This window comes from Tauraco erythrolophus, chromosome 6, assembly GCF_009769465.1.
Source record: "Tauraco erythrolophus isolate bTauEry1 chromosome 6, bTauEry1.pri, whole genome shotgun sequence".
Lineage (NCBI taxonomy): Eukaryota > Metazoa > Chordata > Aves > Musophagiformes > Musophagidae > Tauraco > Tauraco erythrolophus.
This window is the reverse complement of record NC_141470.1, coordinates 20,856,806-20,884,118: the sequence shown is the minus strand read 5'-3', so window position 1 is coordinate 20,884,118 and position 27,313 is coordinate 20,856,806. Positions and strand designations below refer to the sequence as shown.

General features: G+C 37.3%; 2 protein-coding genes across 2 annotated transcripts in view; one reads left to right on the top strand and one right to left on the bottom strand.

Annotated features, from left to right (window-relative positions):
- METTL15 (methyltransferase 15, mitochondrial 12S rRNA N4-cytidine) overlaps window positions 1-17,662 on the bottom strand; it is a 101,034-nt gene extending 83,372 nt beyond the window's left edge. The window contains exon 1 of the mRNA XM_009992212.1: window positions 17,388-17,662. Within this exon, the coding sequence (XP_009990514.1) occupies window positions 17,388-17,651 (264 nt within the window). The 5' untranslated portion in view covers window positions 17,652-17,662. The remainder of the gene's footprint in view (window positions 1-17,387) is intronic.
- Window positions 17,663-20,724: 3,062 nt separating this feature from the next.
- KIF18A (kinesin family member 18A) overlaps window positions 20,725-27,313 on the top strand; it is a 43,486-nt gene continuing 36,897 nt past the window's right edge. The window contains exons 1-4 of the mRNA XM_009989673.2: window positions 20,725-21,052; window positions 21,730-21,887; window positions 23,004-23,108; window positions 24,093-24,203. Coding sequence (XP_009987975.1) covers window positions 20,725-21,052; window positions 21,730-21,887; window positions 23,004-23,108; window positions 24,093-24,203 — 702 coding nt within the window. The remainder of the gene's footprint in view (window positions 21,053-21,729; window positions 21,888-23,003; window positions 23,109-24,092; window positions 24,204-27,313) is intronic.

Here is a 27,313-nt window from a genome sequence, read left to right as displayed (position 1 = left end):
TATCCAGCAATAACCTGGCCCAAAGAAGCCTGAAGTGCTAAAAAACAAAAAGCTTATGTACATTTGTACATACAAATGGCATGTGGGAAACAGGAAGAGAACAAATAGGAAATTATCATCACTTTTAGCTCTAACCAAGATTATACGTGTAACAATGCACTTGCCCAAAGAAGAGACATCGATACTTTACAAAGGAATCACAACACACAACTAGATAATACTACTGCTGTTACAGTACAAAACAGAATATGACAATTCCCAAACTACTGAGTTAAAAATCCAAGCTACAAGGACTCCACAACAGCAATCTTTACCTAACTCTGCACAGCACAATAAAAGATTAGCTCAAATGGAAGATTTTTATCTGGTTTTATTCTTTCTAGAAATTGAATACTTCCAATAGCTTATTCTCAGTGACTGTAAGGCAGGTGGAAACTTTGCTTTAAATCTTTACTGCTTCTTTCAAATTGAAAAAGATGCTTTGAAATATGCTGCATTTTTCTTTTAAGGAATTAATGTTATTGCTAGTTTCTAGGATAAATATTATTTTGGTGACCATATTCAAACTATCTAAGCATCCTCATCCTGATGAAATAGAACAAGTAACTACATGAAAAAGTTACAGCCATAAATTTATTTTAAAATGTAGGGTTTTAAAACACTTCAAACTTACACAAAACCCAATGAGCAGATACTCTGACGGAGAATAAGAGCACAACTGGGGAAACAGGAAGAACTGCTAGAAAAGGAGAGGAACTGGATAAAATCAAGATAAAGAAAACACAGGAAAAATGCATGAAAGAGGAATCCTATGGAAAGGAAGAAGGCTGACAATGAACTGCATTGGCAAACCTTGCATACCTTGGAGAAAGTCTATATGAGTGAAATCTACAATCCAGAAAAACAAGAATATCACATTCAAAGAACAAATTTCAGAGCTAAATAAGTGATCATTTCAGGGGAGAACAGAACACTTTCCGTCACTGCTGCTTTATATGAAACTGGGCTTAGATGAGGACAAGAAGACAGGAAATGTGGAAAAGGAGTCCCTTAGGACACATCTCTGGTCCAGTACAACATTCGAAGGCTCCAGCAATTTTCTGTGGAGGACTATTAACATTGCTTTTATACAGCTGTAGCAGATGGTATGATTCACTTATCTCAAACTACAAGAGCTCAGGGAACCTGATGATATTATCAAGCACCAAGTTAGAACAAATAAAAAAGTGCCTTTCATGCAAATATTGAAACTATGGATATGTTGTGGAGAGAGGACTAATATTGAACATATTTTTGAGAGAGATCAAACTTAAAAGAAAGCCTATGCCAGTGATATTATATGGATACAACCCTCAACTTTTTTTATCTTCCTCCTCTCAAGGATGTCCTCTAACTATTGTAGAGCATTAAAGGTAATGCAAGGTAGAAAAATAATCATTCTCTACTTCTGCCTTCTGTTAGACTCCCATTAGCACCTGCTGTTGGGCACAGCCAGAAACTGGACACTCGGTCAGGAATACTTCTGATGTGAACCAGTACTGTATTACTGATGATCTTGTGATGTAGCAATATATTTAGATCTAAAAAGCTTAGGAGGAAAAAATGCTTGAGAAAAAAAGAATATGTAATCAAAACATCTTCTGCCTCCTCAAGTCTCTAGAAAGGCATTTCTTCAAAATCCCAGCTTCAGTACTTATCACATGCAGAAGGAGTACAGGTAATTTCTGAAAGTTCAAAAATACTGTCTCAAAGGCTTTAAAAACAAGAACAATCAGTTGCAAAGAGAGTCACCATCAAGTTTTCACTCCTCTGTTCTCAGCTGGAGGAAGTAGGAGTCCTACACAAAGCCAGCAAAGTTTTTTTAATAATGCAAATAATTTTTAAAAACTAACATAAAAATCAAACCTTGCTTTTCTCCCAAGACCTTGAGGTTGTTTTATTTCCATACTGAAAGACAGACAGCTTCAAGACATGTCCTGTTCCCTCTTGTCCCCCATATAGCTCCTTGCCTCCTCAAGCTGCATCATGGAAAGAAACACACCACAGAAGAAAGGCTCTAATGATATTGGAAACCACTGCCATCATCTGGGGATGATGGGCAGGCACTGGGATAAAGAAAAGCCGTTCATAATTATAAAAAGGAGTACAACACGAGATGAACATTAGAAATGAAAACTAGCGAAACTGAAAATGTAATCTGTAAGTCAACACAAAAAACATTTTTTTAAGAAGTTTTGCATAATGCTTACAAAAGTTTTAGAAAAAAGAAAAAATATTCATCAGTGCTAATAAGGCAGTTCTTAATGAAAAAAAACTTTAAAAAAATCCTCAAAGGACTCTAAACATCTGTAAATCCACATGCATGGTAAAGGGCATAATTACCAAATATGTGACCTAATGGGGAAAAAAAATTCAAAGTGAATACTATAAAAATCAGAGAGGACAGTAAAAGATAATGGCAATGGCAGGTCTATGCAACAGAAACAAGACCTTAAAACACAAATTTTAACAGCAAAGAACAATTAATGTAAGTTGCTAAAAACAAAATACTTCAGTGGGATGTCAGTCAGTAACACAGAGCTGACAACTGTGCTTTAATTAAATTTGAGACTGTTACCAATTAGTTAGTCTAGAGCACTACAGGCTTCATGCTGCCTATGACTCAGTGCACTGACTCATCCAGTAAAACTTTTCTTACAGAAGAACTATCCAGGCAACCACAAGGATGCAAGATCAAAAGGAAAGTAGTTTCATTGACCTTCTTAGCAAACATCTTGTTTTAAATTTAGATGACCAAAAGTATATAATGACATAACTGCTCAAGTAGGTTTATAAAAGGGAGAATTTCAGGAGCATTGTTAACTCCTTTTCAGACAAACATCTCAAAAAAGTAAAATACAAGTAATGCTTTGTACAGTTTGAAGCTGAAACAGCAGATTTTAAGTCTGCTTTTTTATAAGCTGCTCCACTAGCACTACTTATTATTAATCAAATATCTATCATTTTTCATTGAAAAATCCTGTTTTCTGCTGCTTAGAGTCCTGACTGATTTTAACAATTGGAGGCTGAAATTTTTCTACATCAGAAGTAAAGTCTTTCGCTGATAAGGGCTGTGGGAAAGAGTGACAAAAAATCTTCAGCCATTTCCCTGTTCAGGTAAAAAACATGTTTGCTTAAATTTTAAAATTATAACAATTCTACCATTGCACTAAGCAGTAATGGCATTCTCAAGTTCTGAAGTAAAAATAATGTGAAGCCAATCCTGGGTGAAAGACTCTTCCATTGATATTATCATAGAATCATAGAATGGTTAGGGTTGGAAGGGACCTTAAATATCATCTAGTTCCAACCCCCCTGCCATGGGCAGAGAAATCCTCCACTACACCAGGTTGCCCAAAGCCTCATCTAACCTGGCTTTGAACACTTCCAGGGATGGGGCATCTACAACTTCTCTGGGCAACCTGTTCCACTGCCTCACCACCCTCAATGTAAAAAATTTCTTCCTTATATCTAATCTAAATCTGCCCTCTTTCAGTTTAAATCCATTGCTCCTTGTCCTATCACTACACGCCCTTGTAAAAAGTCCCTCTCCAGCTTTCCTGTAGGCCTCCTTTAGGTACTGGAAAGCTGCTATATTCTCAATAACCTCCAAAAATACATTAGTTTTAAAAGCAAGACTTCTCTCCCAGTTATTCTTTGTGAATGTTCACGCTATGATGCCTAAGCTGCCAAGCTCAGGATCTCAGAAAAGGAAAGCTGTCTCCCTTGCTCTGTCAGGTTCCGCTCCGATAGTGCCAATACAGTGCGATCAAAAAGAAGAGTGGCTGACAGGTGTCCAGACCCAAGACAGCCAACCTGTTGAGGAGAAGCCCTGCAATACACATGTTCAAACTTATTTAAACATCTCACTTTCTCAAAACCGGCTGCTCACCATCACCTTCAGCTCTAGATGCACACTGGCCTTGTACTCAGGAACTGGATCAGCTTGCTTATTCACCTGAAAACCAATTGCAAGTAAATTGCCAGTTTTGGTGTGAGCTCACTCCATGGCAGTACAATCAGAGGAAGCAAGACCATACACCCAGAGAGCAGCACATGCAGTGCAGTGTGAGATCTGTTAAGCCATATGATAAGCAGGACCAGACAAACTCGAAACAGAACTTACAGCCGTATTTTAGGCCTGGAGCAAAGGCTGGAACAGGTAAGGCTCCTGAGGGTTAAGATGAGCATGAATGTTGCAATTAAGAGAGAATCTTAAAGTAAAGCCTGTTTTCCCCAGAGCCTACACTAGGATCTACAGATCTCAGTATTTAACACTGATTTTTACCAATTGAAAAAGCTTTAACTTCATTGGGAACAGGCATACTTCATCTCCTCCTCAAAGCAAACTCAGAGAATGACAACCTATCAAAGATCAGTACTAAGGGTATGGTTTCACTAGAAGTTAAGTATTTGGGGTGGAGGGGAAGCAAAAAAGGAGTAATTCTGCACTATTCTCTCACGTGCAAGTCTTCCTTCTAGTTCATTTCTCCCAGCATTGGTGCTTACTAGGTACGTCCATAAACTAATTTAAGTTACCAGTATGGCATAGAAAACTAATAGAGAAGAAACACCTGTACTGTTTTCTGCCATATTAGTGTGTTTACCTGATTTGCAGAACCATCAGGGAAGGACAGGAGCATATGGAGATGGAGACGCGGGGGAAGCCGAGAAGCTGGACTTGTTCCCTTCAATAGCAGCAAGACATTTCACTGGCTTACCTGTTCAGCCTGGCTCTTCCAGCAAATCCTGTAGGAATTGATCAACTACTTCAATTTGAGTTTTCTTTTCAAAAGCAAGGCAACATCGGAAATTGCAATACCCACACAGTAATTCAGAAATGCACTCAACTGACAGACACACTGGAACCTTTGCCGTGCAGCTCCTGTGTGATTCTCAGGAGGTCACTACACCAAGCAGGTAGGTCATGTTATTGGTGCTCATTTCTCTGGCTGTAAAACTCGGGAACTCTATATCTGCTTCCCAAACATGCTGTGACCTCAACCACTGCAACTGGACATCATTCCAATGCGTTTCAAAGCTCTAAACCAAATGTTTTAACTCCAAACATTAACTTATTTGAACGAGCAGGAAAAGGGGCATTTCCACTTGGGCACCCAAAGCGTAATTTTGGTATCGATGCCTTTAAGTTCTGCAAAGTAGAAGAAGAGTTACTGTGCTACCTTATAGGACAGCTGTAAAGATAAATTCTGTGAAATGAATCTGAATGAATGAATTGACCTATGAAGATAATCTGTGAAGAACTCAAATGTTTTATGGATATGTTTATGTTTTTTTCAAGAGAAAAATCTGAATCCAACGCAGAGTTCAAATAGCGAACAGCATGTAAGACTTGTCTGTGTACAAAACCTATACAAAACAGTTTATTCACCCAGTGCTCTCTGGCTATGCCCTCCTTAGCAGGCCAGTGGAAGATTCTCAAAGGGCAGAACAACTGTTTTGTCTGAGACCCTACACACGTCAGTGGGATTTACTTCAGACCATTTCTACTTTGGTTCTTCAGGCTGAATATGCATTAACAGTTGGAGTACAAGGTGCACTCTCAGACTCCATCTCTTGGCTCAGTCTGAAGAAATCCAGTTTGTGTACTGCAATGTGACCCATCTGCTTCAAGCAGGGACAATCAATACATTCTCCCACAAGCAGATTCTTTACTCAAGAACTGAAATGCTAAAGCAGATGAACCCTATATTGTGCTAAAAACAAAGTGAGTTCTTTAAATGTATTTTAAATATAATTTTTAATTGCAATTATGTTTCAAGATGTATTTTTTAAAATGTAATCTTTAAGCATTTTCCAAAGGAAGGTCACAAAATACAGAAACAATTGATGCAATCTGGGAAACCTTTCAATGTCACAATTGTAAATGACAATTAAACAATTCAGTTATCCTCAACTGCATTATTAAAAACCTACAAATGAAAGACAGAGGACAAACGATATCTGTCATGCCAAGACATATTTTACATATATTTAGTTTTGTCTTCTGTAATACTTCTACGATGCTCCAGTCAACTTCCTTTCTCTTTGGTAGAGTTGAGACTATATATAAAATACAGACCACTGTGCAACACAACTTTTCAATGTCTCTATCTGTACAAACAATACCTGTTCAATCATAAATCAAGCTTAGACCAATAGCTGTACAAATACAGTCTTGAGTTTAAAAGAAAAAGTATTTTTGACAAATTTGCTGTAAAAAAGATCAGTCTTATGAATGCTTCCAGCACTCCAACTGCAGAAATCCAAAAATACTGCGGAAAGTCATTTTAAGTGCTACTTTCGAAAGCTGTTAAATATTTTTTCTATAGAAATCTAGTGTACTTTTTGTTTCTTCATGTTTTTATTATACCAGATCAAAACTATCTGTAGTGAACAACCATTTAACCTATTCTAAGCCATGCTCAAAACATCAGAAGAAATTCATAAACCAAATTATTTACAAATATCAACTTTTTAATGTCTCACCAAGAAGTAATGAAAGTACAACAGATTGTAATTACCTGACAGTATCTGCAAAATTCTTCAAAAAAGGAAATCCAAACCAGATCATCTCACCATGATAAAATAATACAGATGAGTCTGCAAATATTTTATGCCTCCTTTAAGCATTACAATGAATCATATCTTGGACACTATCCCAAATGATCTACGCAATACAGAGGAATCCTATTAGTGTTATAAAACATGTATATATTAGAAAGCTCTCTAAAGAAGATAGAAGTGCTATAATATTGAGGAAAAAACCCACACAACTAATTAAGTGCTAGTTGTGGCCAAGTAAGAGTTTACTACTTCAGAAATAAGTGGTTCACATCCTGCTAAGAAGGGCTTTTCAATAGTACACCATTCCCTGAGGTCACTTTGTCATTTTTATATCTTCCCTAGATAACTGTTTGCTTATAAATTCAAGGCCAGCAAACAGGTCTGCATTCACTCCTGCTGAAAAACTGCCCCTCTACAAAATTATTCATAAAAAAAGAGAAATCCTCTCTACTCAAAAAATCATACACTATGAATGCTCACTTCAGACTTCACAATAGCAATACTGCTGGGTTTAGAAAACTCGCCAAAACTTGCAAACTGTTTAGTCACATCATATTTCTAGAACTATCAGGAATCTAAAACTATTTTTGCTAGAGCAAAAATCTTCATAAAAAGATATATCAATTTGAGGTCATTTTTTTCTTCACAATGTTATCGTTTCGGTCATCAACATTCTAGCAGATAGCAGAATTATTCATGAGAAAACAAAGTTTCTATGAATCTTTCTCCTCTTGTGCTCTGTCAGGGCGTACACTTACCGCTCTGCTAGGAGTAATATCTGTTGAAAGAACCTTCCTCATGTAAGCTGAAAGATGTTCAGCTTCTCAAAACTATTTACCAAGGACTTTAGACTAATCTTGAAAAGCAAAGTCTTAACTACCTATCCCTGATTAATTCCAAAGCACATACCTATAAATTGTAATATTGTATTTCTCAGTTCTAAGCGCTGCTTCTTCAGTTGACTCAAGATGTGGCTTAAGAGGGATAAGGCTCCTGAATCCTCCCCATTTATCCCAAATCTGTTTATTGCATCTATCACTACGTCCTATCTAATGTATGTACAGATCAACCATGTGGAGAAAGGATTATCTTTTTACTTTTGCACAAATACCTAAGAAATTGTCTTTGATTCCAGTTAAACATACAGAAATTTAAAAGGCATACTTGTTCTACATGCCTGCCAAAAGGCAAGGCTTTTAAAATTATTTTAAATAACATGGATTGTTAAAAAACGTTGGCACAGTGAGACATGCCATAAAAGTTTGTTGCAATTCCACGAGTAACTAAGATTTGTTACAAGAGAAATCTACTTTTAGAGAAATGCTGCAAGGGTTTTAATATTTCCAAATAAACTACAAAACTGTACATATTCAAAGCCACAGCTGAAAAAAAACTATTAAAACATACACTTTGCTGTTATTCACATGCAAATAAGAAAAATTATACTAGAACTAAGAAAATCAAAGTTCAAAGACAGTCCAAGATATTCTTGCATTTTTATAAGGATATTTTTATAACAATTCAATTTAGTAAGACGCATAATTTAGTCTTCAGCATACTAATAACCTTTCCTCCCTCTTAATGAGAATCTATTTTACAAAGATGTTCAGTTTTATAAGGTAAGTCAGACATACCTGTTTTTAAACTAGAGAGTATCTACTTGGATTTTTAATAATTGTTTCAAAACTATTGCCTCACAGAAGGGAAAATGTTATGACAAATCTAGAGAACCACATGCTGTACACAGACATCTAGATACTCTGAAGTCCTCACCCTCCATTCTGAAAAAGTTGCAATTTGCATTCTGTTACTTTTATAAAGAACTCCAAGAACAAAATATGACTCACTATTTGAGTATATGTTCTAACGTCATCTTAACTTCACAATCAGTAACAAAATACTGCCATGTTATAAGATAAAATTAAGTAACAATGAAAAGAGAATAAAAGAGGAACTTCTGGAAAACAAGATCTGTAGCAAAACTGGTCAAGGCTACTCTGTAGAGCAAAGCAGTGATTCCAAGTTTCCCTGCAGCAAAGTTCAAAATGTTGAAAACATAAGCAAGGCAAACAAGCTTTCCAAATCTCTGCACCTACTACCAAAAAGGTGGTAATGATGACACAGCCATGAAATGTATGAGCCTACCTTGTACAGATTAAGCCACATAGAGGCACAATTCCCATCCAAACCTTGCTCAGCTACACAAGAGCTGAACTTGCCAGTAAAAACACTATAAACGGACTAAGATGTATTACGCCTTAAGACATCACCTGCCAGAAAATAAAGATGACAAAAAAAAAGTTACACTTCTATATTTTTGCAAATGGTAATACACTACACCTACAAAACATATTTTAGTACCTACTAGAGAGAAGAGAAAGAAACAAAAAGTAAAAAGCAAGAAACAATCTTAGTTGCAGGCAAAAAATATCTCTTATCAGTTCTATACAGAACATCTTTCATCTATGTAAAAAGTTATCATATATAATTTAAAAAATAAAGAGTGAAAGATGGAACATAACAGGATTGTAATTTTTTTCAAAAGCATCTTTGAGAGAATATGAAATTATGAAAAGTTGTTTACACTCCAAGTCTAACAATCTACATTACAAAAAGAAATCCAAATAAATAGTGGACGTTTTGTAGGAAAACAACCTTCTCATATAATGAATTAAGTACAATATAGGCTGATTTTCCATTATTGGTCTATTCAACAAGTCAACATCATGCAACTATTACCACCCATTTTTCAAATTGCTCTCATTGGTACACTACCAGAGGATGTTTTTAAATTACACCAGTACACAGGCGAAATATCTAAGATCACTGACTAGGTCTGCATATTCAAGCATTTCAGTAACTTTCGTTTTCTATCAGCCATCTCTACATCAATCCACACATGGGGAACAAAGATTGTTATGAATATGATACTTTGAAGCATCCTTCCATCATAATCACTCAATAGCCTCAAAATTAATTTCATTATCTTCACAAGAGTTCAATATTCTGATTACAGCTAAACATGAAACAGAAATTTTATAGCCAAGATACTCCCCTTCTTTACTTATGAACATGTTTTTGTATTAAAACATAAAAAAGGCATTTTTCATCTTCTTTGTTATTGTTCTGCCACCTTATTTTCTAAAATCACATACCTTAATTTAAGATCTTGATTCTACAGAACATACTGGAACACTCCACCTGTAAACATCTACAATTTCTCTTAAAATACGTAACAGCTTTCTCAGTCATCACCTGTAGGTCCTTCACAGAAGCCTGGCAAAAGTCCACTCGTTGATAACCACTCCAATCCTTGCACGCCCACAAGCAAAGGGAGCTATGTCCCAGACCCTCTAGAGTATCTCAAGTGGCATTTCTGGCGTAGCATGAAACCTGTAAACCAAACACTGCATTTCATCTAACTGGGTGAAACATCCAGAAAGATTATCGGGAGCAAATTTTTTCAATGCAACAGAACACAGATTAGTCCTTTCCTCCTTTGATCAGAGAGGGAGCAAACAAAAACCACCACCACCTGCCATTGTCACCTGCTTTTAGACAGCTCTGGCAGGCCTCGCTTCAGTATGCATTATTTACTTTACTCATTTTCCTAAGAGTAATGTTGTCTGGAATGAGATTTAATGACGTTATGACTCAAGCACATCATTATTAACATTTCCATAGGAAATTAAAATTTCAATGTCTGAATGAATTCAGCTCATCACTAGACTTAGCAAGACAGATATGATTTCCTCAGCTAGCTCAGAAGAAACTTCTTTCCTCAATTATAAGTGAAGAGATATTTAAGATGCAATGAAAATTTTACAAAGGCCCAACTGAAAATCTAATCCATTCTTTAATATTTATGGTTAGTCAACCCAAAAAAGCCATGTACATGTTTTTGATGTCTCAGCTGTCAGGTGCCTACAGCAATTTGACATTAGATAATGCAACTTTTTACAAAGAGGGAGACTCTAACAATATTAGTTGATGTCAGTATTTAAAACATAATTATTAGAAAAGTATTTTCCCAAGCTGCTGAGCACCAGCAAACACCACTGGAATTAGATGATGCGCTCAGAAACTCCGAGAAGAAGAAAAATATAATAATAAAAAAATTGGACCATACATTTGGGTAACTTCATATACCTGTTAATTTTAAACATCAGATTTGGTAGTTTAACCTTTTAATTATCTCTCGATGCAGAACACACCTGTGTTTTGCTACTCAAAACAGGACAATCTTAAACAGAAAGACAAGAAAGTAAGGAAAAAAAATGCAGATATTTCCTGTACTCCAACTGTGATCTTAAACTCCTAGTAATATTTCGTGTGGTAGAAAAAGTCTGTATTCCTGTTTGCAAACTCAAATTCAAATATTTAATAAGAAAGCTTAGCCAAAAGGCTGACTAAATAAGACACACAGTACTAGACAGGGAGGAAATGAGTAGCTACATATATTAATTATCACCCTTTCTGGGATCACAGGCTCACTCAAGTTAAAATTTAAAGGGCTTAGATTACTTTCTGGTGAATTTTATTAGTTTTCCCCAAGAGGTGCAAAGACTAATGCTGTCACAACAGAAAAAGAGAGCATATACAGCGTCATTACAAGCTGAGTCACCCAACAGCATTGAATCTTGTTTTATTATAACACAGCGTCTTAAATAGTCTCCTGAAGCACCATCATTTGTTATGCGATAGAGTGATAACAGCGAGCTAACCCAGTATTACAATAAAATGAAATCTGGCACATCTGCAGAGTTGTTCTCAGTAGGCAGACCAAGTTCCCTTGCTAGTCTCTTTGGAGATAACAGATACAAGCTTCCCTTCCTCTACTGCAATAGAGAAAGATGCAGAACAAAGTCGGTGAGAGCTGACTTGTTGCTGATGACAACACTTAAATATGTCTGCTGAGAGCCATGCTGCAGGTGGGAAGAAGAGGTGGTCCGGCAGATCTCCAAGAACTGCACCCAAAAGATTCTTCCCTGTGCAGCTGTAGCCATCAACTTATTCTTCCCCCTCTCCCAAGTTGTTTAGTTAAAGAGAAAAGTCTTGAAGTATAAAAAGGTAAAACCTGAAGGGGTTTCTTCACCATGCCTCATTCATATTGTGCCATCATTCAGATGCAACACAAGAATATTTTTCATTTCCTGATATCACAGTCTAATAACACAGCAGTACCAGCTTCAAAACAGAAAACAGATGCGTAAAATAAATCCTATGTGTTTTAATTCACCTGTCATTTGGGAATTTACGATGCCTATATTCTTTCAGGACCCACTACACAAGACAGCAAAGCAAGAAACTTCAGATAAAGAGCATGACTGGACACTCTCCGCCCTCTCAACTGACAAGCTGTTCACGAACACCATCTCCTGCCTTGTTTTCTTCCTTGTCCTCTTCTTTCTTCTCTCATCTCATGATGGAACTCACTCAGATGCAGATTCTGTAGAACTTGTACGACATTTGCTAGCATCACACTGTTAAATAATACTCCTCCTACTTTGTTACTTCTTATTTAGACTGCTTGTCACAGGAGAGAGCATTAAGTTAAGGAACTTATGCAAACGAGGTCTGGTTTTCCAAATTCCCATGTAGACACTATCATCATAAAAACAGATAATGTTATTACTTTAAATAATAATAGATATTGGAGGGACTATCTTGTGCACATCTTAACTGAAACTTTTTTGAAAATATTTTGAAAAAGTTTTCCATTTTCATGCACTACCTTCAAATGCTAACTTCACAAAGAAAGCTCCTTTTAAATGCGATTTTAGCCAAACATTTTAAGCAGTGCTGTCCATCTGATGAGATTCCATTGAACAGGAATTAACATTTCTGTTACACAGAGCAGAAAATGAATACACTTTGCATACATAGGCACTTTACGTTTTTTGAGACACTTGTTCCTACACAGCTGTGATCTGAAACCTGGCTAGTCTCTTTCATAAATTTGCAATATACACAACCAGGAAGTCAGGCAAGACAAGAGTGACTGAAAGGGTACACAGGAACTATACGATCAGCTGAAATAAGTCTCAATGCTCCCTCAGTAACACTGAAGTATCATGGAAAAAACTGTGTTCTGTAATTCCCAGAATATTTCCATAATTTCTCTATATTAATTTATTGCCTCTTGCAAGTTCCAGTATCTTTCTTCCTGTTTTACAACAACAGCTTATCTTTATCAATCACCATATAAATGTGCTGCCGCCACAAAAAAATTAACTATATAATCTACATATGCAAAGGTATTTTCAGTATGCTTCCCATAAAAAACCATGCTGTTTCTACAATAAAGAACACTATATAACCCACTTGCTTTATGCCATCTACTTTCATTTTACAAGCCTACTGGAAAATCGGCTAAAATGCTAAAAACAGTTACTACGTCCACAGAGTGTCGTGCTTTTCCAAAATAAATCTATCAGCATTTATCTCATGATGTAATTAATATTCCATGCCAAACTTGGTATTTTAGTTGCATCCTACAAAATACCTCATACAACTTGAGAATTTTTCCAGGTCCCTTTTCAATTCCTGTTTATCTCGGACACTCTGCTGAAAACTTCAAGAGCCTTTAATGTAAGTGAGCTGTTCCAGTTATACATTATTTGAAGATGTCTTTGGAAGTACTATGATAAGTACACTGGTCACTAGCATCGCCACATAACTATTTATACACCATGACACTTGGAAACCCTTCTCGCAAAACAGAACTCCACTCTGCAGGGTGCTGTACAGAGGAAGGTTATTTTTATCCTTAAGAGCTTACACACATTCTAAAGCAGAAAAGGAATAGTGACATATGGAAAAGGATATCAAGAAACTAAGATAACAATTTCAGTACAACAGACTCCACTTTTACATACAAGCAGTCTACCTCAGCTTCGAGTGTCATCTACTATTTGACTAACTAGCTCTTCGGAACAGGACGGAAACAACTATGCTCCAGATCAACAACATCCAACAGTGGCAACAAGAACTTCAGGAGGTGAAAGGCTACTGTCTTCAAATTAATTGCAGTGCTCAAGCAGCACTTCAGTGACAAAAGACTAATGTTTGACTTTCAGCAATGTCTTATGCTTCCTCTTGTTATTTCAGAAGGCCATACTCATACCCTCTCTCAGCTGAAAAAGAATCATTTGACATTTGGATGCATTAAAATAGTAGCTACCCTGAGAACAACGCAAGATATAGCTGAAAGACTGATAGGAACACTCATGACAAAGCCGGATGTTTTTAAGAAATACCTGTCTCTTTCTAGAAGCCAGGTATCACATATTATTTTCAAGAGAAAGACGATACCCTCTTCAATGGAAGCTGGGTAGCAAAAATAATCTGAAAGTTTATGAAGAATCGAAGAGGATACCTCCACAAGAAGTCTCAGCAAACTCGAGATGATGTCAGACAAGGTCTGTTTGGGGAAAATTAATGGCCTTATTTTTTTAGACACAAATTAACATAATGAGATAAAAATATCATCTGATATTAACTCTGTTTCTGATCAATCACTTAAAAATCGGAGAAAAGGGAATGGTGTCATTCATTCTTTCCCACTACAAGTTTGACCACCTACCATTTGATTTACAGATATTTAAAAAAGCTCCCAGAACTATCTTAAGCTAAATAATACTCCCAGACTTTACTGCATCTCCATTTTAGTCTATTCTATATCATATTTAACGCAAAATCACAGATGTCATCAGATTACAGGCTTCCCCATAAAATCTTAGTAGGGTATAACATTTCTTTTTTTTTTTTTCTACTTGGAGTTTAAATATTTTACTATAAGTGTGCTGTTTGTGCTGGAGCACTACCAAAATAGTTTCCTAGAGCTTTGCAACCTGTAAGAACCTTTGTTGTAAGACTCTCATAAGAATAAATAAAATTTAAAAGTTTTATTCTCTCATGTTCATACTAGAACTCAGTGCTAATGAAATTCTTTTTCATATCGCTACAGTCGCATGATGTGGAAGAGATCCACATCTCTAGTTAAAAGGCAAGTGACTCTTACAAAGGAAAAAATAGGGTGAAAATTGGGAACATACGCTTCTAGATGTCCAAAGACATTCATTCTGAAAATATGCTCGGTTCTTCACCACCTTTAAAGTTTAAGAGAACAGAGAAAACTCAAGCTGCCCAGACAACTGCAGAAACAGTACACATAAAGAACACTAGTGGACCGAGAAGACGAAAATGTAGTTTAGTCAATACAGTAAACTTAAAGAGGAAATTACTTGCATGTAGATTTATTGCAACAGAATTTTCATTGAGGAGAACTGAGGTAGATCAGTAAACTAATTTGAACGATGTGCTTCACAGACAAAACTACTACAGAGACTTTGTAGAAACAAGCTCTAAGGCAATAAAAGAAGACACAAAGATAAGCGGAAATACTATTGCTTAAACCCCTGACAAACAGATTCCACAAAGACAACACTCAACAAGAATATTCAGTAGGTGGGTACTAACACCTGTCTCAGCTGTGAATCACTCTTAAGCAACATTTATTTTCTTAGGAACCCCTACAAGTAAAACAAAAGTCTCGTTCACTGACCAAAACTACAGAAAGTTGCCTTTATAAATGGATTTTCTTTATATTGGCAACTCCTTATCTTAGGACATAACAAGAAAGAGAGGCCCAAATCAGCTTTTTTACAAAAAAGAATATAACTGTCTTAAAGCCAAGTAAAGGATATCATTGTCTGTATAGGAGATAATAAAGCGGAAAAACAAAATCCAAGATGAGGACATCACCATTCCTGCCCAAGAAATAAAGCAAGCCTTCATGGACTTCCTCGTCATGACTGTAACCTTAAAAATGTAAATTGATACAACAGTCCCAATTCTATATCCATGTTAAGAGAAATTGTACCATCATTCATGTCAGTGAGAAACAGTCTATCTTTTTTCCAAATTTCACTGATGCCTTCTCTTAACAAAACTCACATTGCATTCTTTTGCACACTGCTTATTTGCAAAACTTCAGGGTTCAGAAAGTGCTGGAAATATATGATTTACTGCCTCTAATAAAAAGAAAAATGTAAGTGCTGTTTTCAATCCCAGTTATGCTGAACAGGTTAACTGTAATATAAATGCTTCGCTTCAAGATAAGACACATGTGCTCTCTTGTATCTGTCATTAGTGGTTACCCACTAGCTTAGGAATCTGTGAAACCATGTATAAGCAGAACTGAAAAAATCCCACCCCAATAAGAAGCTATTTTACATTCCTAAATATTTAAACTCTTAAAAACTCTTCAGGGACAACAATACTTACTCTCCACAGTTTATAAGCACAGAGGTTTTTTTGCAAGTTCTGTTGCCAAATAAGTTTTTTTATATCAATACACACAGTTAGATCACCAGTCTCTTCTTAATTCTTATTTAATTAGAAACTTACATAACTGGAAAAAATACTTAACATACAGCATCACAATCTATATGTTCATTTAACATGTGAAAATGTCATCACAGTGCTGACATCTGAATGAAATCTGAACTTGCAGTTCCTTATGTATTTCACTAGTTTAGGTACATTCAATAGCAAGACATTTTGGTACCTTCAATAGCCGGACATAAAGAGCAATGTGTATGTGTTGTGTATGTATGTATCACGCTATTCAGATCCTCTCTGGTTTTCAAAACATTTAAAATGACACATTATCTTTCAAACTAAATAATTTTTCACCAGGCAATGCAACAAGATTTCACCACAAGTTTTTGATCCCTGAATCCACCTCAGACTTGCTATATCCCTCTGCCACTGCTGGATGATGCTGTTTTCAAGTAAAAGTAAACAAATATACATACACTTTGAACTTTCTACTTGTTTATGTACCATTTCAGTCTTTGCAGTAAAACTACACATCTATAAGCCTAAATTAATAAGATGAGTAAGATCCTATGAAGCTAACAAAAAGCACGAAAATCACAGGTGGAAGCATCTGAAACATGAAAATCATTTAAGCATTTAAGTAGTGTAACAAATCCTTTCAACTTAATATTGTATTTAGGATCCCTCAGATGAAAACTATATAACTGTATATCATTTTTTTAAAGGGAGTGTGTAACAGTATACTTACACTGCATAGGCCACTACAAGGTAGACGTATCAACACTGCAGTGTAGAGAGATCTAAGCTAATCCACATACTAAAAGGAATCTACTCACAGTACCCTAGCCAAGACAGACGACTCATAGTACTTCCACGTTACTAAACCATTTTTCGTACTACGCACATTTTATAACTACAGTAGCTCTACAGTGCATCACATTATGCAGTGTAAGCATATCTTAAGGAAATATAGAGCTTCAAACCAAGTGAAACCATGGAAATAACTATCTCAGAACGAGGTATGATGATAAGGACTTTCAAAACCTACATACTTACTACCTCTTATACAAAAGGAAGACAGCTCATCACAAATTGATGACATAACCACACACAAACTCCCTGCTACTAGTAATTAACGCAATGCTAGAACTATACAAAAGCAATCCAGAAAGACAAGCACAAAAGTAAGATTATTCAAATACTTACTACTGTTTTAACAGATACCGCTTATTTGAGGATTCAGGCATAAAGATTTTTATTATTTTGAATACAGAGCCTTGATTTGAATTGCAAAACAATTAAGAACCTTTAAACAGTACAACTGATTGTTAAAGGGCATACCTTTACTCCTCTAAACAAAAGTTATCCTTACATTGCACAAATTTTTTTGCTGGACTGCTACTGAATCACAAATGTTACTTAATCATTTAACTCACCTGGCCTGGCTGGGGAGATAAACAATTAACAACCTCCTCCAGCATCACTGGTATGTGCAATCTTCCAAAACTATTGTTTTCTTTACTTTGAGGCAACTCTTCAGTTTCACATTTCTGGACAGTTTGTTCCTTTAAGTCACAGTCTGAAAGCTTTTTTGCTGAAGAATGGATCCTTCTGGCCAAAGTAGCCGCTTTTACTGAATTCAGTGTTGAATTGCGCAGAAACATACATTTGTAAACTCGGCACAGACACTGAGATAACATTTTGGAGTTGATCAACCTAGAAAAACAGTAGATGTCAGGAAATGACTTAGAAATAAATATTTAAAACTGTAGGTTTGTTTAAAAAGCAAAGTGGAAATGTTGTAAGTAAAGCATGACACTGTCCAAGATGGGCAGATTTTCAGCTATGACGTGTCAGCAAAAAGCAAGAATCTCTTACTTTAACTTGTTTTCAGAATTTTCAATGTTATCTACCAATCAATCATACTCAAGCAATAATGGTTTGCTTTTCATAACATAGACCTTTTCATTTTCATTGCCAGGACTCTAACAGCATTACAAAGTTCCAGAGATGCTATCATTAAATGACTAACCTAATCTGAGCACAACCAGAACAGTGACTTGACTTTCAAACTGTCCCCCTCCATTTTGCTAAACATTGAGAAACTGCTCTGGTTGCCAAGTTTTCCGTATTTCTAGTTAAAACAGGAATGGACAAATCAAATACTGCAACCATATTTAAAACAGTACTATAATTTACTGTTACATGTGTAGTAAATATATGGTTTTCATTATGCATTACATCTTGTAATACCAAATATTCCAAGCTTAGTCAGAGTTAAGAATTCTCCAGAGTATAACTAACTGAAATAATACTGAAAGTCGTGGACACATCACAGTGGTTAGCTAGTTTGTCTTTTAACTACATGGAGAATTGATGTTTTTTTTCCCTCTGTCCACACTACTCCAAAACCAAGTCAGTAACCTACTAGCAGAAGGCTGCATGACTTAAGCATATGTTTACCTTCCATAAAAAAAAAAACAAATAGAAAGTTTAACACAGGTGATAAAAATGCTGTAAGATATCTGCATTTCTTTAGGCAACTGAAACCTTCTGTAATACTCTATTACATACGCTCTCCTGCCAGCCAGGAAAGTTGCAAACTTTTGACATAAAACCGTTCGAAAAAGTGCCATCCTACATTTATTCCATTAACATAAAGGCAACCTTATTTTAACTATCAGATTACTATTACATGCTTTGCTCAGATTTACCTAGCCAGAGGCTTCAAATATTCTGTCTGCATGGATAAGAACATGCTGAGTCATTGCCTCTGGAAAGTTACTCTCCTGATAGTTTAAGCCTCAGCTGGGCAGTATTTCCCCTTACCTTAAATTTGGGCACGCATATCACTCTATAACTTTGCACAGATAAACCACAGCCCTGAGGTTTCCCAACAAACTACAATGCCTCTACAGAAAACATTGCACGAACGGGTTGAAGACAAACAATCAACATCCAGCCCGCACCTCTTTACGTTCGTACGAGCCCAGGAGATGTAGTTAACGCTTTGCTTAAAACCAACCTCCTTCTATGCAATTGGGGATTGTTTATTTTTTTTCTTCGAAGTGAGCAGCAAGCATACTTCCTTACAGCATGCATTTTAAGCGGTACTCGGGCACAGTCTGAAGCGGCTGCCTGCAGAGCGGGACTTGCACGGAAGCAGACGGGAAAGGCAGCTAGGGAACAAAGAATTCGACTCCGTAACGCTTTTCCTCAGAGGGGACGGCAGAAGCGGCAGGCAGCCCGCGCCCCTGCCCAAGCCGGGCCCCGCAGCGGGGCGCGGGAGGACGCGGCTGAGGGCTGTTCCCCGCTCCCGGCGCGAGGCGCCCCAAGGGCCGCCCGCCCACCCTGCCAGGCCTGGGGGAGGAACACCCCCCACCGCGGGCTCTGCCGCTACCCCTCAGCCTCCGCTCCCAACAGGGCCGTTTTCCCCCGCACACAGCTCATCGCATCCCCCCTCCGCCCCGGCCTCCCCCTCCCAGAGGCTCAGAAAGGCGGGAAGAGCCGCGCCCGCCCTCCCAGCACAGCCCTGGAGCAGCCTCCACCTCGACTCCACGCCAGCGGGGCCGCTACCCCGGGGCTCCCCCCACCCTCCGCACCAGGCGCCCGGGACCCGCGCACGGCGGGTGGGGCTGAGTCCCAGGGGCTGCGCCCGCCCGGTACGCGCAGCCAGGCCCCAGCGCGCGGTGAGCCGCACGTCCCCACGCGCTTACCGGCGGCGGCGTCGCGCTGCTGACGTCACGCGGCGGCGGCCAATAAGGAGGCGAGGAGGGCGGGCCGCTCGTGTTTGAATTCGGCGGCCGACAGTGGCGGCGGTTTGCGCGGTCGCGGTGTTGAGGTGAGTAGCGGCGGCCGAGCGGGGGTCAGGCGGGGTCCGGTTCTTCTGTTGCAGCCTTGGCTGCGCCGTGGGGCTGAGCCTGGCAGAAGGTCCCAGGAGGAAGAGTCGAGCGGGTGGGGCGGAGTGGGGTTGGGCCGGACCGGACCGCGGCCCCCCGGCTCTCCCGCCTCTGAGCGTTTCCTCTGCGTTGCGGCCTTCTCCGTGGCTGCGTCTCGGTTATGCTAGTGGCCGTGGGGCGGCTCGGCTGAGGGAGGGCGAACTTGCCCCGAAGCTGAAAAAGTGTCACTGAGAGCCTTTACCGCGAAGGTCGCTGCCTGCCGTTAGAGTGAGCGACCCTCAGTTGTCAGCAGCGCCGGCCCGTTGAAAGGGAATTCCGCTTCGATGCCTACGAAACGTGTTTCTGTGTCCTATGCGAATTACGTTAACATGAATCCCGGTGTAACTGTCTCTTTAAACCGACGTGCAACATGACTAAACTAATAACCCAGAGAAAGCAGATGAGAGGCTACTCTGCGTTTTGCTGAGGATGAGAAAACAACTCGCTTCGGTCTGTGGAAACCTTGCTCTGAAATAAAGGAAAGCCAGTACATGAATTAGTAGTCTAAATTGTTGAAATAAGCTTATGAATTTCCTAGGGAAATCCTACCTAGTGTTCTTAAAGCTGTACTTAATTAAGTCACCTTTTCAGGCCAGTTACAGTGCTTTCCGAAGTTGTGCTATCACTGTAGCAATCTAGGGGGCTAACTAACAAGGAATGGGCAGATCCAGCACAGGTGCAAGACGTCAGTCCCAATTAAAGATGCCAACTATTGTAAAGATTATACTGGATATACAAGGCCTTTCACTCTTTTTTTTTTTCAATTGCAGAAAAGATTCAGCTGCTCGATCTGCAAGAGTCTTGGAAGCGAAGGAGGACAAAAAGGGACGTTGTTATGTCTGCTGATAAGGAAGATGATGTCTGTAATCATGTGAAAGTGGTGGTTCGTGTCCGTCCAGAGTCTCAAAAGGAAAAAGATGGCAACTTTAGCAAGGTTGTTCATGTCGTTGACCAGCATATATTGGTCTTTGATCCAAAGGAAGAGGAAGTTAGTTTCTTTCATGGGAAGAGACTGGCCCATAGGGATCTTAATAAAAGAACAAAGAAAGATCTAAAATTTGTGTTCGACGCTGTTTTTGCTGAAAGTTCATCCCAGTTAGAAGTTTTTGAGAATACTACCAAAAGTCTAATCGATGGCTTCTTAAATGGATATAACTGCACAGGTAACTTTGCTATTTATCCTCTTCCGTTAAAAAACTTTATTAAATTCCTCAACGTTTCTACCACTATATCCGACTGCTACAGAGGCCTTGAAAAGGCTGAGATATAAGTAAAGGATTTTGTTTTAATTTATAGATGTGAGAGGCTGATGTTTTAGCCTAAAGAAGTTAGGGTAGCTCTACTTTATTGTGAAAATGAGTTCATGTTAGGGTTATAAGATGCTTTAGAACTTTATCTGAGATATGCATGCTTATGAGAGGAGTCCTCTGGAAAGAGTTATTCAACTAGCAGCAGTTGTGTCGTTGAGTGTGTGGTAGCCTGCATTATGAACTCTCTTTAAGAGCTTGTTTTTTAATTGGCAAATGGAATGTGGTGAGGAAACGAAATATCTACCTGTAATAAGCTGATGATTTAGGATTATGAGAGTAAGCAAATAATATTGTTATAAAATTACCAGTGAATGAATTCTCAACTGAAAATTCAAAAATAAGTCTGACTTTGAAATAGCTTTCTGATTATAGCTGTAAAAGGTAAAGCCTAAGTAAGAAAGATCATTTTATGAAAACAACTGTGCAGAATGACAAAGGTGTATGAATGTCCATTTGACTTTTGCATTCCTGTTTAGTTTACTGGTGTAGAGTACATCCTTCTATTTTGTTGTTTTTTTGTGAAAATTCAGTGCTTGCATATGGTGCAACGGGAGCTGGAAAGACTTACACAATGTTAGGTTCCCCAGAAGATCCTGGAGTGATGTATTTAACTATGATGGCACTTTATAATTGTATGGATCAAATAAAAGAAGATAAAATATGCAATATTGCTGTCTCTTATTTAGAGGTAAGTGAGTTCCTGCATTTGGTATGTTACTTGTAATAAAGTATATTTTAAAGATAAGCTGGTTTTGCCTTCCCCCAGCCCTTTCTGGGACTTTACAAAATGTGTCCCTGATAGGAGTGGAGTTTAACTGTGCTCCACAAATTCGGTGCTATTCATAGACACCTGTTGCAGTTTTGCAGAAGGCTGCCCGAAAAGGACAATCTTTTATAATACGTTCACTAAACATTATTATGATTTCTGTCCTGCTGATCAGTTACATCCCTCTTGAACATCTGTTGATGCGTAGAAGAAAGTATCTTTGCCAGGATTATGTTTCAGGACTTCACAATAAAATCTTATAAGCACTGTGAAATCACACAACAAAATTATATCTAACCCCTTTTTCATTATGTTTTTTGAAGTTTTCAGTTTATTTATCTGAGATACCGTGCAAGTTCTTGCATTAGAGCTGCTATGCCAATGGTTAGCTCTTTACAAATATTCCTTTTGGTTTTTGTCACCTTCTCTCCTCTTCATCTTTTTTGCATAACAGGTCTGTTTTTACAAGTAGCTGACTTGGTTCTGCTGTCAAGCAGTAGTAGTAAAATTGTTACCTTCTATCCCTCTCACAGTCTTAGTGGAGGAATAGTGAGTGTTTGAGGGGGAGAAGAAGGAGAGGGAAGTTTGCTTTGCCATGTGCTATTTCAAGTGCTTCCACAGACCAAGAAATTAAGCATTTAAGAATTTTAACAGAAGTACGTTTGAATTAAGAAATCTTACTATAGTATGGATTATGAAGCATGATAGAGGATAATAAACGCTTTGGATTCATGCTTACTGGAACAGTTTTTTGGTAAAAAAAGTAAACTTTTATTATTTTATTAAAGAATAAAGATTGTTTACTAGGAAAGAGTACCTCCCACTTCAATGGCTAAAAAAATTCATGCTAATCGAATTAATTAAATATTTCAAGCTCAGTATAGTAAAGCTGTCTGGCAAAAATTCCACAGAAGGAATTTGTTTCTTTGTCTTAAAGAAGTATTAAAAAAGACTGTGATGATTTCTGGTTAGGGAAGTTTAATCCTGTCAAGCATGGTAGGTCAGTTTTATTAAAAGATTTTAAATTACCTTGCAAAGGTCTACAATGAGCAAATTCGTGATCTGCTGGTGAACTCAGGACCCCTGGCTGTTCGTGAAGACACCCAGAAAGGGGTGGTAGTTCAAGGGCTAACACTGCATCAGGTATGTAAATAGATACTGAAATTCAGGAAGCTTCACAATGTGTTTGAGAAAATGGGGAAGTTCCCATTGATCTGTGAAAGTTATATGCAACTTGATAACTTGCTACTGGGCTTTTTTCTGGCCATGCTCACCAGTACCTTAGTAACTTGCCAACTTAGTTATTCAAAAGCACATTGTGGAAAAAACTGCTAATATTCTTGAATACAAATGGAGAAAAGCATTCGGTCCTTATTATTGAAAGGGTACCCTTGGTTTGATGCTCATCTTCAGGTTTCGGAAGATGTTTTTTAGTGAAAACATCTTAGTTGAAAAAATTCACTGTCTTCAGTGCCATCTTGGAGTGTTCTACACCTCTGCAAGGTCTCAGGGTTGTTTTTTGTTTTTAAATAACCATGTTTGAAAAGTTTCGTGTTAAATTACTTCTGCGTGCCAGCATAGCAATTGTTTGGCAAAGTCAGTGACAGAACTTAGTTTTCCAATCTGAAAATCAACACTTGCAGCCTTTTAGTGTATCTTGTATGGTATGTAGCTTTGAGCTTTTGTGTAGATGGAATAATGATTCAACAGGAAGCTATGTTATTAGTTTGGCTCACTCTGTGAATAACATCCTTCCCAAAGCTTGGGTTTTGTGCAGAAAAAAAAACTCTATCACTGTTTAATGCATTAGTACAAGAAAAATTAAATCTATCATTCTTAAATAAGACTTATTCTAACTATAGAGAACCTCTGCAGATTTGTTGAAATTCTTTACTAAAAAATTCTCTGATTTAAATTTCTGTGGTTAAGTACTTGCTTTGCATACCTTACTGCTTTTTAATTGAGATTATTTGAAGTGCCTCAATTCCAAAACAGGAAATTTCTCCTATTTCTAGGTAACTTTATTTTTCTGAAGGTGGATGTTAATGTATTTTAGAATCAATGTAGAATGTCCTATAGTTGACGAAAAAGAAAAAAGTGCATTTATCTTGTGCTCTACCCTTAAAGCCTAAATCAGCGGAGGAAATCCTTCAAATGTTGGATTACGGAAATAAAAATAGAACGCAGCATCCCACAGATGTAAATGCCTCCTCTTCCCGGTCCCATGCTGTCTTCCAGGTAAGATGATACAGCACATGTGCAGTGATCATTACTCTGACTTGTAGGGGTTTTTTTGAAGTTGAATACAATGGAAGCTTGTTTTTTAAACTGTGTTGAACCTTAGTATGAGTGAGAGGAGATTAAAAGTTTTCCAGTTTACTCTTCTTGTTGACTTCTCATTCCTTGTAAGTATGTAAAGGTTCCTAGTGATTATATTTGGAAAAAAAAAATAATGAAAAGCTCTCTAGTTCCAATGGTTTGAACTAATTATTTTAGTGCTTTCTGGTTTCGTTATGTTGCCTAGCATTTTCCTAGGAAAAATATTTTACAGAATGCAGTTATATGTCTGATTATAAACTGAGAATCTCACATGGTACTTTCTCATCCGGCTTATTTTGGTTAATGTTGATTTTGACACTAAAGTGATTTCTTAATATTCTGGTATGTACGAAATTTTAGGATAACTAAAGCAATGTATGCTCTCTAATACTTGCATCATCAAAATGAAATGCTGATTTTTAGTTTCCATAGATGAATTTCGCATGTATTGTACAAATCTTCTAGAACTTAAGATTTCTCCAAAGATTATTTCTGTTTACTAACCACCACCTTATCCTTCTGACTCCTCTGAAATATAATCTATGATGTTTTTTAAAACTAATATTTAAAAACTAGTCTTGTTAACTGAAACTTCTTTCTGTTTGCTAGTGCATACTGCAAAGCATGTTATCTTGAATTATTTATTTGTTGCCATTCTTGGTTGCAAAATATTTAAATAAATTTGAATTCCGGTCCTCACATTACAGCTAAACTATCTAAATGTTAGGCAGATCTTAACTATATCTGCAGGCTTAGGCAATGCTTAACAACTATAGCCAAAAGTTTGTATTTTGACATAGATGATGGCAATGCGGGTAGCTGCAAAGTTGATGCTCCAGACCTCTACTGTCAATACTAATGAGAAAAGAAGTTAATAAGAGACAGTAAATGTGTTAAATACTTCTAAAACATTTAATGGAGCAAAAGTCATTGCTACTCTAAAAGCTTCTATGTTTTCTTGTATACCTTAGACTTCTGTTTGCAATTGCCCTTCCTGTTTTTAATTTCCCCAGAAGTCTTGCCCATGGTGTACGTTTAAGGCAAAGACTTCTTAGGAAGTTGGTCAGTTTGGGAACATGCTGGCTTTAGTAAGGTACAAAGTGCAGCTCCACAGACTGAGATCAGAGAGTAAACTGCTGATTTGCTGTTCCTTTACTTGCTATGCTTGAGTGTCTTACCTCCATCACCCTTACTCAGGAAAATCTCTGGATTGTATTATCTGACAGGCTTTGCATTCTTAGTTCATTTCCAAAAGTGGCAAGCAATTAATTCTTAGTTCATTTCTAAAAGTGGCAAGCAATTAAATAAATTAGGTAGATGTTGCAGACTCATAGTATCTTTTAGAAGACAAAGAATTCTGCAAACAGGGATGCTGGAGAGTTTGTCTTCTTCAGCCTACATTCTATGTTTATTTTGGCAAATCGATCTCACTGTTGATATATCTACTTGTTAGAAAAAGTTACATATTCACCAAATAAACTATACTGACAAAATTAGTGCATCTATAGCTTACCACATTATTGTTTGAATGTATTACAAAAAATGGATTGTTAGATTTACATTTTTTTAACTCATCGTTTCGAACTATTTCCAGTGTACAGACAGCAAAAGTACATCAAATATGAATGTTTGTATGTGAAAGGATTCTTTACTTTCTGGCAATATAAGTGAAAATATAATGAGAACAAAGATGCTCTTGTATTGAAATGTTGTAGGAACAGCAAATATATAATTTCTCTCTGTGTGTATGTATATATACATATTAAAAAAAAGGTATGTTTAGGATTCAGCTTGTTTGCAATGCACTGAACAAAACCTGTTCAGTGGTTTTGTAAATGCTTTTCATATTATCTTCTAAAACGAACAAGCTTTGGTTTTTATTTTTTGTGTGTGTTATATACACACTGTAAACTGGTGTGATGCATGAGAAAGTACAAATAACAATCTTTTGAATATTTACCACATACTGTTACAGTAAGCATCTGACTTGAAGAACCAAAAAGTATATGCTTTTGCAGCTCACGTATATTAAGCCCTGAATGATTTTTCTCTGAGATCATTATTGTTGATAAAAGAATTCTTAAGACTGCTCAAACTAGCGTGAAGGTTTTTGTTGTTGAGCTTGAGATAATTGACAAAGTCATTTCTGGACTAATCCCTCTGTGTTAATTGTTTTTTCTGTATTGCCATAGCAGTAGTGGCCAGCAAAGTAGCCTTGGTTGCATAAATTGCACTGCCTGTCTGTCAGCCAGTCTCCATGTGCAGCTGAAGTCAGTTAAATGGCATACTTGGTTGAACTTGATATTCATGGACAAACGTCTTGGTGTTAGAGCTTTTTCATGAAGGAAAAGATCTTTCAAAGTAAAGATTAGGCGTTGCCATGTTATTGCTCAAAGTATGTTCTGCCATGTACTCAGCATTCAGTCCCAGTGCACAGTACCTTCACAAAAACTGTCAGGCTGATTCTGATTGAGGATACCATAGTTAGCAAAAACTTCCTCTGATGTTCTTTGCGGTGTTTCTAAACTACCTGTCTCTTGTAATGAGATAATCCTGAATGTTTGTTGCATTTGTCTTTTGAGATGGTTTAACTGTCAATCAAGATATTTAATTGCTTTTGCTTAAGTGTTATTTTCTGTGAACTGTATAAATTATTAGTAAAAGTCATGATTTATTTTGTTAGACAATTGTATCTGGAATGTGTGATTTAGACAAATATCTACTCATGTTGTGTGTTCTCAAGATAAACTAGTGCTGCCTTTGAATAATAGTGTATTTAAGAGTAGATAAGTTTTAAGACTTTTTCACAGAAGTGACTTTATGCTTAAGGGGATGATTATGTCATATACTTAAAATGTGTGTGTAAATTCTTAATAGAAATGCTGCATCTGCATGTGGCACTTTAAAAGACTGTTACTGTTGCTAACTAGATTGGTCCAATGAATGCAACTGGAAGTTTAACAGATTTTAATTAATGTGTACAGGTTTAAGCAAATTCACAACCATACACTTTTTTAAAGTGGATTCTT